The sequence below is a fragment of the Sebastes umbrosus genome, chromosome 19, assembly GCF_015220745.1.
Source record: "Sebastes umbrosus isolate fSebUmb1 chromosome 19, fSebUmb1.pri, whole genome shotgun sequence".
NCBI lineage: Eukaryota > Metazoa > Chordata > Actinopteri > Perciformes > Sebastidae > Sebastes > Sebastes umbrosus.
In genome coordinates, this window is record NC_051287.1 from 1,205,880 (window position 1) to 1,218,232 (window position 12,353).

General features: G+C 42.6%; 1 protein-coding gene across 1 annotated transcript in view; it reads left to right on the plus strand.

Annotated features, from left to right (window-relative positions):
- LOC119477935 (versican core protein-like) overlaps positions 1-12,124 on the plus strand; it is a 31,421-nt gene extending 19,297 nt beyond the window's left edge. Inside the window, 7 exon segments of the mRNA XM_037752207.1 lie at positions 2,538-2,651; positions 2,744-2,857; positions 7,781-7,939; positions 8,670-8,752; positions 10,069-10,213; positions 11,182-11,364; positions 11,449-12,124. Coding sequence (XP_037608135.1) covers positions 2,538-2,651; positions 2,744-2,857; positions 7,781-7,939; positions 8,670-8,752; positions 10,069-10,213; positions 11,182-11,364; positions 11,449-11,636 — 986 coding nt within the window. The 3' untranslated portion in view covers positions 11,637-12,124.
- The last annotated feature ends 229 nt before the right edge of the window (positions 12,125-12,353 follow it).

A 12,353-nucleotide genomic window follows, 5' to 3' on the forward strand; every position in this document is an offset into this window, starting at 1 on the left:
ACATCCTGAACCAGCCGGCGCTCGGCATCGACGGCTTCCAGTTCCCCCAGATCACGGACCTGTCCCAGGGGACCGGCGAGGTCGTCATGGGCAGCGGAGGAGACATCGAGGTTTCTCCCATCGGCCTGCCTCCGACTGTCAGCTTCGTCAACGGAAAACACGAGGTACCGGTGTCCACACGGAGGAGTAACAGATAGTTCTGGGTTGAAATTGGGTCATAAGTTCTAATAAATGTACTTTTCTGATCCGTTCAGGTGAAGTTTGAGACAGAGCAGCTGGAGGAAGCCAGAGGAGACCAGTTTGAGACGGCCACACCTGTCCACGTAGATGAGGTGGAGGAAGAAGAAGAAGAGGAGGAGACGAGCGCGACTCCCTTCGACTACGGCACCATAGAAATCCATCCAGAGGAGACGCCTACAGAGGAGACGCCGACCGAGGAGACGCCAACCGAGGAGACGCCGACAGAGGACACGCCGACAGAGGACACGCCGACAGAGGAGACGCCGACAGAGGAGACGCTTACAGAGGAGACGCCGACAAAGGAGACGCCGACAGAGGAGACGCCGACAGAGGAGACGCCTACAGAGGAGACGCCTACAGAGGACGCCGGTGACACCGTCCCTCGTCCTTCAGATGTAGTTACGGACTCGGGCGTTGATGCCGACACGATCATCAAAACTCAAGAACCAGGTGATCAGACCGCCATGAGAACCTCCACCACGGCCCCGTATACACACCCAGCACCCACCACGCCATCAGGCCCAGACCCCCCCACCGTCTCGCGGCCCGGCTCCACCTACGAGGACATGGAAGGCTCCGCGAGCCGCGAGGCCGGCGCTACGCAGGAGGAAGGCTCTGCAGACGCTGCCGTGCCCACGCCGGCTTCAGGCAGCCAGCCCGCCGTCATGACCGACGAGACAGAACTCGGCGGGACGGAGCTTCCTACTTTAACCCCGGACACGCGGTCGCAGGAAACCACCACGCCGACGATGACGAGGGAAGACTCTGAAGGGTCCGCCTCTGGAGAAGACGAAGCATCGGGACAAGCATCGGGACAAGACCCGGCAGAGACGCCCAGCTTCACCAGCACGCCCCCGCCGGCTCGTTCCACGCTTCACACCCAGACACCTGCAGTTTCACCGGCTGTCAGCGCCGTCACAGAAGGTTCAGGTGCAGAGCAGCTGTCCGGAGAGGGGGAGGTCACCGAGGTCCCGGGTGGTCTGGTTGACCCTCCCAGAGAGGTCACCAGTACCGTTTTACCAGATGTGGCAGCTGTGACTGTTGCAGACCAAACCTCAGACCAAACCTCAGACCTCAGCACGCCAAAACACTCCCCCGTCCCCTCCCTCGCCGCCACACATGATAAGAAACATCCCACCGAGCCGCCCGGAAGCCTCTCCACGACCTCGCCGCTGTACACCTTCGACCACGACACACACTCCGTCCCCCAGTGGGCTCTGGTCCCGGACCCGGCCGCCACCCCTCTACCGGACGATGGTTTCGTGGACTATGACAAAGAGGTGGCCCCCCCTCTGCTGGAGGCGCTCCCTCAGAAACCAGAAGAGACCACGGAGCAGCCCGAGAGCAGCTCTTACTCATCTGTGGAGGCCAGCACTGTGGACGTCACAGGTACAGCAACTTCAATAAATAATTAATTCATTAATTAGTAAATGAATAAATAAATAAATAAATGAATAAATAAATAAATAAATGAATAAATGAGTACATACATAAATAATACATACATTTAAAAATAAATATAAAATAACTAAAAAACTTGATGCAAAAATAAATAAAAGATAACACTAAAAATAAAATAAATAAATACAAATAAATGCATAATACATAAATACATAAATAAATAAAAAAATACATATGAAATAAATATCAAATAACAGCAAAAATAAATGAATAAATAAATGAGTACATACATAAATACATACTTTTAAAAGTAAATATAAAATAACTAAAGCACTAAATGCAAAAATAAATAAATACAAAAATAACAGCAGAATCGTATAAATAAATAAAAATAACAGCATAATATATAAATAAATAAATACATATAAAATAAGTAAAAAATAAATACATAAATAGATAAATAAATAAATTTAGAATGAATATAAAATAAAAAATAAGTAAAAAAAAATATATAGATGTATACATACAAAAATACATAAATAAATAAATACATAAAAATAAATATCAAATAAATGCATAAATAGATAAATAAATTTAGAATAGATATAAAATAAAAAATAAGTAGAAAAATAAATATAATAAAAACAAATGCAAAAATAAATAAATAAATTTCAAAAGATGGAATATAAATACATTAAACAGAAGAATAAATTATAAAAAATAAGGGAATTAATACAAAGATAAATAAAGAAGCAAATTAAAACAGAAATACCAATCTCTACTGAGCCACATCTACGAGCCACATCTACGAGCCCTCTAGCGAGCGATAAGGTACATTTAATAGTATACTGGAGTGATTTGAATGGATTCCCGTTTGCTTTGTGTCCTCTGTGTAGAACTCCTGCCCTGCTCGACCAACGTCTGTCATCATGGAGGCTCCTGTTACAAAAAACACACACAACATATCTGTGTCTGTGCACCTGGATACACCGGGCAGCTCTGTGAAACAGGTATATAGATATATATGTATACAGAGTCGTGACCTGTATATTAACTAACCGTACTGACAGACGTAACACCGGCTGCTGTTGTGTGTCTGCAGATGTTGATGAGTGCCGGTCTAACCCCTGTCTGAACGGAGCCACCTGTCTGGACGGAGTCGACTCCTTCAGCTGCCTCTGTCTGCCCAGCTACTCGGGACGGCTCTGTGAACGAGGTCAGCTGCTAGTACTGTAGTAATACTGTCATACAATACCTGTAGTACTGCAGCTAGTACTACTGTAGTACTGACCAAGGTCAGCTAGTAATACTGCAGTCACATACTGAACGGGCAGTACGGCTTTTTAACAACCTGGGTCTTATTTCTGTAGTTTGGGCCATTATTAAGATAAGTAAAGATAATATAATAAGATAAGATAATAAGTTAACTTCAGATAAGTTATGATAAAAGATAAAAAGTTAAGATATTAAGATACGTTAAGATAATATAATATAATTTGAGTTAAGATAAGATAATAAGATATTTTAAGATAAGATAATGTAAGTTAAGACAAGTTCAAATAGATTATAAAATAAGATATGATAGTTAAGATAAGATAATAAGATGAGATAATAAGTTAAGATAAGATATTTAACCTCCTTCAGTATGACCTGGTTGGTACCGATGGATCCATCAGGTTCTTTAGTTTATTAATACCAGGATCTTCAGTCTAGCTTTAGAACTGTTCTGCATTAAAGAAATCAGTGGCTTTAAATCAGATTTATTCTCACGTTAACTTTGACAGCTCTAGTAATGAGGATAACAAAATAAATCAGTCCAACTGTATCAGCTGTAATAATATTGTACTTGTTGAGGTCATTCTTGCTGAGTCGGGCCGTCAGTCGGGCCATCAGTCGGGCCGTCACAGCCTCACAGAGAACTACATGATACAGCTGACGGGGATCTGTGTGCACACGGCCTGTAAACTGTTTTACTTTAGTTTGTCTGAGCTGGAGGTTTGTTTCCGACCCGCCTGCTCGTGTTTCATCATCTATCTATAAAAGTCCGTCCCAGATCGGCGTCGCAGCGTCGAGTCCTGCCGGTGTTCGCTGCTCAGCTGTCCGGCAGCGTTGGGCGTCGGCTCCTCTGCAGATTAGTTCCAGCTTCTCGTCCAATATTTCTGCCATTACTCAGCAACTAATCGACCTTCGGTTCATACCGGCAGACTCCCAGGATTAATATTTTCCATGAAAATTCACCAGCTTTCAGAGACTCTGAGACGTCTGTCCCAACATCCTGAGAGCAGGAGTTAGAGCTGCTATTACATTTAAACATTTAACAATAATCATCAGGTCACAGTCTAGTTTTATAGTGAGGGGTTGTTGTTGTTGTTGTTGTTGTTGTTGTTGTTGTGAGTCGTAACACTGAACTAACGGCTGATTCTGCATCAGTTACTTTTAATAACACATTTAATAGTTGTGGTTTTATTACAAAGATATGTTTCATATCAGCCTCAGATCCTTCTAAAGAAACGCACAATGACACGAGGTTAACGTTGTGAGATGATCGGTTAAAACTACGTGGTTAAGGTTAGAAAAACTATCATGTTTGTGTTAAAATAATAACGTAACAAGGTAGCGTAACAAGGGAACGTGGCAACGCAACGTGGCAACATAACAAAGTAACAACGTAACAACGTAACAACGTAATGTGACAACATAATGTTACAACTTAACAACGCAACGTAACACTGCAACGCAACAACACAACCTAACAACGCAATGTAACAACATAACGTAACAACATAACGTAACAACGTAATGTAACAACTAAACGTAACAACTTAACAACGCAATGCTACAACGCAACGTAGCAACGCAACGTAACAACGTAATGTAACAACGCAACATAACAACACAATGTAACAACGCAACATACATTGCTCGCTGTACTACGTCTCCCGCTCTGACTGAAAGCAAATCAACATCCAACGTATCCGATGTTTTGCAGAAACGTACAATGCTAACATTGTTTTCCTTCCAACTGTCTTTGCTGAATAATAATGACTTAACCTACATGTCAATAAATGGAAAAGCTTTAGCGTAAAATAGGAATGTTGAATGTCTCATAAAGTCTGTTTACTGCTCTCGATGTTGTTGGCTGGAGGAGTGAATAGAAAGTGGAAACCCCCTGACCTACATTCCCCGTCTGCAGGGTGTTTCCATGCATCCATGTGTACATGATGTGATTTACAGACGCCTGTGTATGTTATATATCCTGATAGCGGCAGCAGTAGACAGACAGACAGACAGACAGACAGACAGAGAGACAGACAGACAGACAGACAGACAGAGAGACAGACAGACAGACAGACAGAGAGACAGACAGACAGACAGACAGACAGACAGACAGAGAGACAGACACACAGTCAGACAGACACACAGACAGACAGACAGACAGACAGACAGACAGACAGACACACAGACAGACAGACACACAGTCAGACAGACACACAGACAGACAGACAGAGAGACAGACAGACAGTCAGACAGACAGAGAGACAGACAGACAGACAGACACACAGTCAGACAGACACACAGACAGACAGACAGAGAGACAGACAGACAGACAGACAGACAGACAGACAGACAGACAGACAGACAGACAGACAGACAGACAGACAGACAGACAGACAGACAGACACACAGTCAGACAGACAGACAGACAGACAGACAGACAGACAGACAGACAGACACACAGACACACAGACAGACAGACAGACAGACAGACACACCGTCAGACAGACAGACAGACAGACAGACAGACAGACAGACAGACAGACAGACAGACAGACAGAGAGACAGACAGACACACAGTCAGACAGACAGACAGAGAGACAGACAGACAGACAGACAGACAGACAGACAGACAGACAGACAGACACACAGTCAGACAGACAGACAGACAGACAGACAGACAGACAGACACACAGACACACAGACACATAGACAGACAGACAGACAGACAGACACACCGTCAGACAGACAGACAGTCAGACAGACAGACAGACAGACAGACAGACAGACAGACAGACAGACAGACAGACAGACACACAGTCAGACAGACAGACAGACAGACAGACAGACAGACAGACACACAGACAGACAGACAGACAGACAGACAGACAGACAGACAGACAGACAGACAGACACACCGTCAGACAGACAGACAGACAGTCAGACAGACAGACAGACAGACAGACAGACAGACAGACAGACAGACAGACAGAGCTGTCCTCAGTGGAAAGATGGAGGAAAGAAACCAGATAATTGCTCTATTATTTAGCCAGAAAGCTTTTGCAGCTGTGTGGCATTGAATCAGTGGTAAATACTGCCTCAACGTCTCCTTCATCTTCCTCGTGATGAAGCTGGCCGGCCTTCTGTCCTCCACTGATTCTGTCCTTTCTAACTTGCCAGGAGGAGAGTCATGAATTAAAGCTCTGGAGGCCTCACCTGACCCTCCAGGTGGCTGCACCGCGGCCGGAGTTATTACGATGACGATAGCTAAAAACCCCCGAAGCCTCCGCAGCACAACTTTCCATCACGGCTTTATTGGCTCTCGCTTCATTCTGAAGATACAAAACATCCATTGTTTACTGAGCCTGATGAAGCACAGCGCTGATTATATGGCTGCAAGTCATGGTATATATCAGACTGAACGTGTGTTTGACCTGCAGACGACTGGAGGTTAATGAAATCCAACTGAAGCCTCTCTCTCTCAGTTTGATTAGAAATAAACAAATCAAAGCTTTGTAGCTGCAAAAGGTTCATCGTTACAACAACAACACAGGTCCAAATATTAAATAATAAATAATAAAATAGGGCTGTGAGTTGGTAGGAATCTGGTGATACGATATGTATCATGATACAGGAGTTACCATTCAATATATTGAGATAATTTGTACATAAATCTATTTAAAAAGATATCTCTTTTTGCTACTAAATAGGCCACATTATGTTCAAACCCGGTATTTGTGCACAGTGTCAGATAAAGATCAGACTACATTAATATTATTAGTATTTGTAGAACTATATTCCAGTGGTGGCTCGTGTGATCCAAACATTTGCAATAAATCTAAAGCGTTGTAAAGTCCCAAAGTCGTAATTTATTGAAAAAAGATAGATAAAAAATTCACAGCATTTTTGATCTAAGAAAATATTCTGCTTCAATCCATTTTTGTTGGTGTTTAGTTTTTCAAAAACATTTTCATTGCTCTCCTGCTTGCCAACACAAAGGAAGGCTTTCACCTGTATTAACCATCATATCCCTAAAATCTGATATAAAAAAGTTTCTCAACATTTTCTATCTAAAGAAATATGCTCCTTTGATCCATTTTTGTTGGCATTTAGTCTTTCAAAAACAACATTTTCACTGCTCGCCTGCTTGCAGACACAAAGGGAGGCTTTCACCTGTATTAACCATCATATGCTTAAAATCTGAGTAAAAGAAGTTTCACAACATTTTTATTTAAAGAAATATGCCGCTTTGATTCATAATTGTTGGCGTTTAGCATTTCAAAAACAACATTTTCACTCCTCTCCTGCTTGCCGATGCAAATGGAGGCTTTTACCTGTATTAACCATCATATGCTTAAAATCTGAGTAAAAGAAGTTTCACAACATTTTTTTGATCTAAAGAAATATTCTGCTTCAATCCATATTTGTTGGCGTTTAGCCTTTCAAAAACATTTTCATTGCTCTCCTGCTTGCTGACGCAAAGGGAGGCTTTCCCCTGTATTAACCATCATATGCTTAAAATCTGAGTAAAAAGGGTATCACAACATTTTTTTATCAAAAAAAATATGCTCCTTTAATTGATATTTGTTGGCGTTTAGCCTTTCAAAAACAACATTTTCACTGCTCTCCTGCTTGCCGACACAAAGGGAGGCTTTTACCTGTATTAATATGGCTGTCTACCAAATATCAATCTAACAAATATTACATTACATTTGTTGGAGGATTTGTAATTTTTCAAGGGGGATGACCATAAAGTGCACTAAGTGACTGTAATACCTCACTATAAACAATAATTAATAGCATTTTAACATCTTTATCGATGCGTTTATCATTTTAACTCTTTATTTTTCCCCTCTCTTTGCAGACATTGAGGTTTGTGGTTTTGGTTGGCAGAAGTTTCAGTCTCACTGTTATAAATACTTCACCCACCGGCGGACGTGGGACGCTGCTGAGAGGGAGTGTCGGCTGCACGGCGCCCACCTGGCCAGCATCCTGTCACAGGAGGAGCAGCAGTTTGTCAACCGTAAGTCCGTGATGATGATGACGATGATGATGATGATGATGATGTAGGCTAAAGGGTCCTCTAACAACAACGTTTACCAGCTGTTTGTTCGCCACAGAGCTGCATTAAACCAAAAGCCAATGGAACAATCCCCGTGGCTTTTTGTGGAGGGAACCAGGGAGATGCTAACTTCCTGTTAAAACACGTCATCTCTGCAGCGCTCTATTCACATTCATTCATAAACAATACTTCCCATGATGCTTTGCACCAGCGGATTCTACTGTAGAGACAAAACTCCCAACCGCAGACACGGGTAGTTGAAAAACTGATGTCGTCTTTAATATATTAAGACTGTTTTTTTAACCTTCCAATGAAAAACTGAACGACTATTATGAAAGCAACTTTGCCTGTTTAAGCTGCAGTTTTAGTGCACCTTAAGAAAACAGTGTGTTTGGAAAGAGGCCTCTGATCTCTGAGCTGTAATCCAGTGATGAGTGTTATGAAGATCTAATGAAACAGAGAGTTTCCACACAATCACAGCATCATGTAAACTGTGTCTCAGTTTATTGGGGAGATGAAATGGACCCAAAAAGCCGCTCAGCCTCAACGTTTCCTCTGATTCCTGCTCTCTTGATTATTCAACTCACACATGTTCAAACCACAAACTAGTAAATCCACTCTGTTCCTCTCTTTAAGAACATTTGCGTAGTGATGATCTTGACTGAAACTGTGATGTGTTTTGTGTGTGCAGGTCTGGGCAGCGACTACCAGTGGCTCGGCCTCAACGACAAGATGTTTGAGAGAGACTTCAGATGGACCGATGGAAACCCGATGGTGAGACACTTTAACACAAGCATCTATCTATGAAATGAGAAGGAAGCCTAAACTTATGGAGGACAGAACCTGCCAAAATAAATAAATAAATACATGACTCAATAAATACATAAATATGTCAGTAAATGTAGCAAAATAATATTAAAAATAAATGTATTAATTAATTCATAAAATGTGACATAAATAGATTTTTTTTTTATTTGCTTCTTTATTTATCTTTGTATTAATTCCCTTATTTATTTACTCTTCTGTTTAATTTTTCCCTTTTATTTATTGACATATTTAGTTTTTTATTAATTTTTAGATTTATTCATTTATTTTTTGCATTTATTTATTTAGCATTAATTTGTATTTTTTTAATATTTATTTTTTCATTTATTTTGCATAAATTTGTATTTGTTTATTTATTTATTTATTTATTTATTTATTTATTTATTTATTTATGCATGATTTTACTTTGCATTTCACCCCTTATTTATTTCCTCAAACTTATTTGTTTCTGTTCTTTTCTTTACACATTTCTTTATACATTTCCGCCTCATTATGTGAATGGGAGGGCCGTCACTCAACGTGTGTCATCATGGGGTCCCGGTGCATGACTCTATGCTAGCTAGTCTCGTACCGGTACAGATGTGCAGATCAACCGTCTGAAGCTGAACTCTTTCGTGGACCCACCGTCAGTCTCCTCCCAGATGTTTAGCTCGTTCAGAGAGGGAACCTCCAGGCCGTTGCTGCCGGAAACGCACCTTTTTTTTCAAGAACTAGACACAAAAATCACATCGTCAAATTTTCTTCTGCTGTTAACACGAAACACTTCCTATGGCCGGCAGCGACGCGGCGCCTCGTCTGCTGACGTTCTTCAGTCGTGATGAAACCTCCTCAAACACACACAATGAAACGCTCAGCTGGCTGCTGCAGCATGTGAGCTGGATGAAACGTGATCCTGCTGCTGTCATGTGTTATCATTCAGAGTGGAGGCGCGCCCTCCGTACCGAGGTCACGCTCTGCACATACGCCAGAGTGCATGTTCTCTGCAGCACGTATGTTCATTTAAACCAACTCAAGTGGATCTCCTCCAACATGTGAAGCTTTATTTAGTCGTGTTTGTGCCGGCAGCACCGCCGTGTGCTCCGTCTGGGAACTACGTCACAGAACCATCTCCAGCTCCTCAGAGTGACGGAGCAGTGACTCAGTTTCCAGTCAGGACTGTCCCTGTAGGGATTGAGTAATAACCTCAACTCAGTGTTTATACTGCAGCAGAGTTTTATTGGGTGTTTCACAATAAAGTGAAACCGTGTAAATGTGTGTCCTGACAGCAATACGACCACTGGAGGCCCAACCAGCCCGACAGCTTCTTCCAGTCCGGAGAGGACTGTGTGGTGATGATCTGGCACGAGGGAGGCCAGTGGAACGACGTGCCCTGCAACTATCACCTGACCTTCACCTGCAAGAAGGGCACAGGTACGCACACTCATGCACACTATATCACACTAATGCACACTAATGCACACTAATACACACTAATGCACACTACTACACACTAATGCACACTAATACACACTAATGCACACTACTACACACTAATGCACACTAATACACACTAATGCACACTAATGCACACTAATACACACTAATGCACACTACTACACACTAATACACACTAATGCACACTACTACACACTAATACACACTAATGCACACTAATGCACACTAATACACACTAATGCACACTACTACACACTAATACACACTAATGCACACTACTACACACTAATGCACACTAATACACGCACATACACACTAATACACACTAATACACAAACATACACACTAATACACACTAATGCACACTAATACATACTAATGCACACTAATACATACTAATGCACACTAATGCACACTAACACACACTAATGCACACTAATATACACTAATGCACACTAATGCACACTAATACAAACTAATATACACTACTACACACTAATGCACACTAATGCAGACTAATACATAGTAATGCACACTAATACATACTAATGCACACTAATACACACTACTACACACTAATGCACACTAATACATAGTAATGCACACTAATACATACTAATGCACACTAATGCACACTAATACACACTACTACACACTAATGCACACTAATACATAGTAATGCACACTAATACATACTAATGCACACTAATGCACACTAATACACACTAATGCACACTAATGCACATTAATGCACACTAATGCACACTAATACACACTAATGCACACTACTACACACTAATACACACTAATGCACACTACTATGCACTAATACACACTACTACACACTACTACACACTGCATAGAGCCTGTTGTAATGTGTTCTGTACGAACACGTCGATGTTCAATAAGTGTGAGTTGAAGCTCTCTGTGTTCTCCACCATCAGTCTCATGTGGGCAGCCCCCCGTGGTGAAGGATACCCGCGTGTTCGGTGCCGTGAAGCCTCGCTACGAGATCAACGCGCTGCTCCGCTATCACTGTGAACCGGGCTTCATCCAGAGACACCCCCCCACCGTACGCTGCCGAGCCAACGGCCAATGGGACGAGCCCAAAGTCACCTGCACAAGCCGTGAGTGTTCGCTCCAGAATCACCGAGCTGTTTGGAGCAATGTTTTTTTTACTTCTAACGCTCTTTTTCCATCCGTCCTCTCAGCCGCCACCTACCACAAGTCGTTGACTCTGCGGCGCCCTAACCACCACGTCCATCACCCGAAGAGCGCTCAGAAACCCGATCAGAACCAGGAGCAGCAGCAGAGTTACAGCGTCTTCCAGAGCTTCTGGAACCCGTTCCAGAGGGAGAAGAGGCAGCAAACCCACGACGAGGACCGGATGAGGCACTGATCGGGGGTTTGTGAGTCAGCTCCGCGGCGGCGAGCGAACACGGCGGGCTCGCCGGAGGCATCGATAGACGGTAGAGATGCACTGAACTGTCTATCGATGGCTCTCTAAAGGACGAGGGGGACGTGTTTCACCACAACACCGTCCCCCCAGAAACACTCCAGGATCTGAACCGTCACACTAGAGACGACTTAGTTTCATTATATCAGGACACGACGCTCAACGCTCCATCATCACTCTGACCTCCATCTGACCTCCATAAGGTGTGAAGAGGGTCTAGACCAGCGGTCAGCAACCTGCAGCTCTTCAGCTCCTCTCCAGCGGCTCCCTGTGGACTTACAAACATGGAAACTCTTCTTTTGTTTACATCTTCATTTTTATTTATCATTGTTGTAGGTCTCTGGTACGACGGTACGACGGTACGACGGTACGTCGGAGTATTAGGGCCACATTGAGGAAAAAAATATTTTGGGGATTACGAGAATAAAGTCAGAATATAAAGTAGTAATTTTACGTGTTTTTTTTCCCCGTAAAATTATGACCTTATTCTCGTAATATTACGACTTTTTTTCTCATAAAGTTATGACTTCATTCTTGTAATATTACAAATGTTTTCTCTTAAAGCAATGACTTTATTGTTGTTTTATTACGACTTTTTTCCCGTTAAGTTATGACTTTATTCTCGTAATATTCTGACTTTATTGTGTAAATCTCAGATGT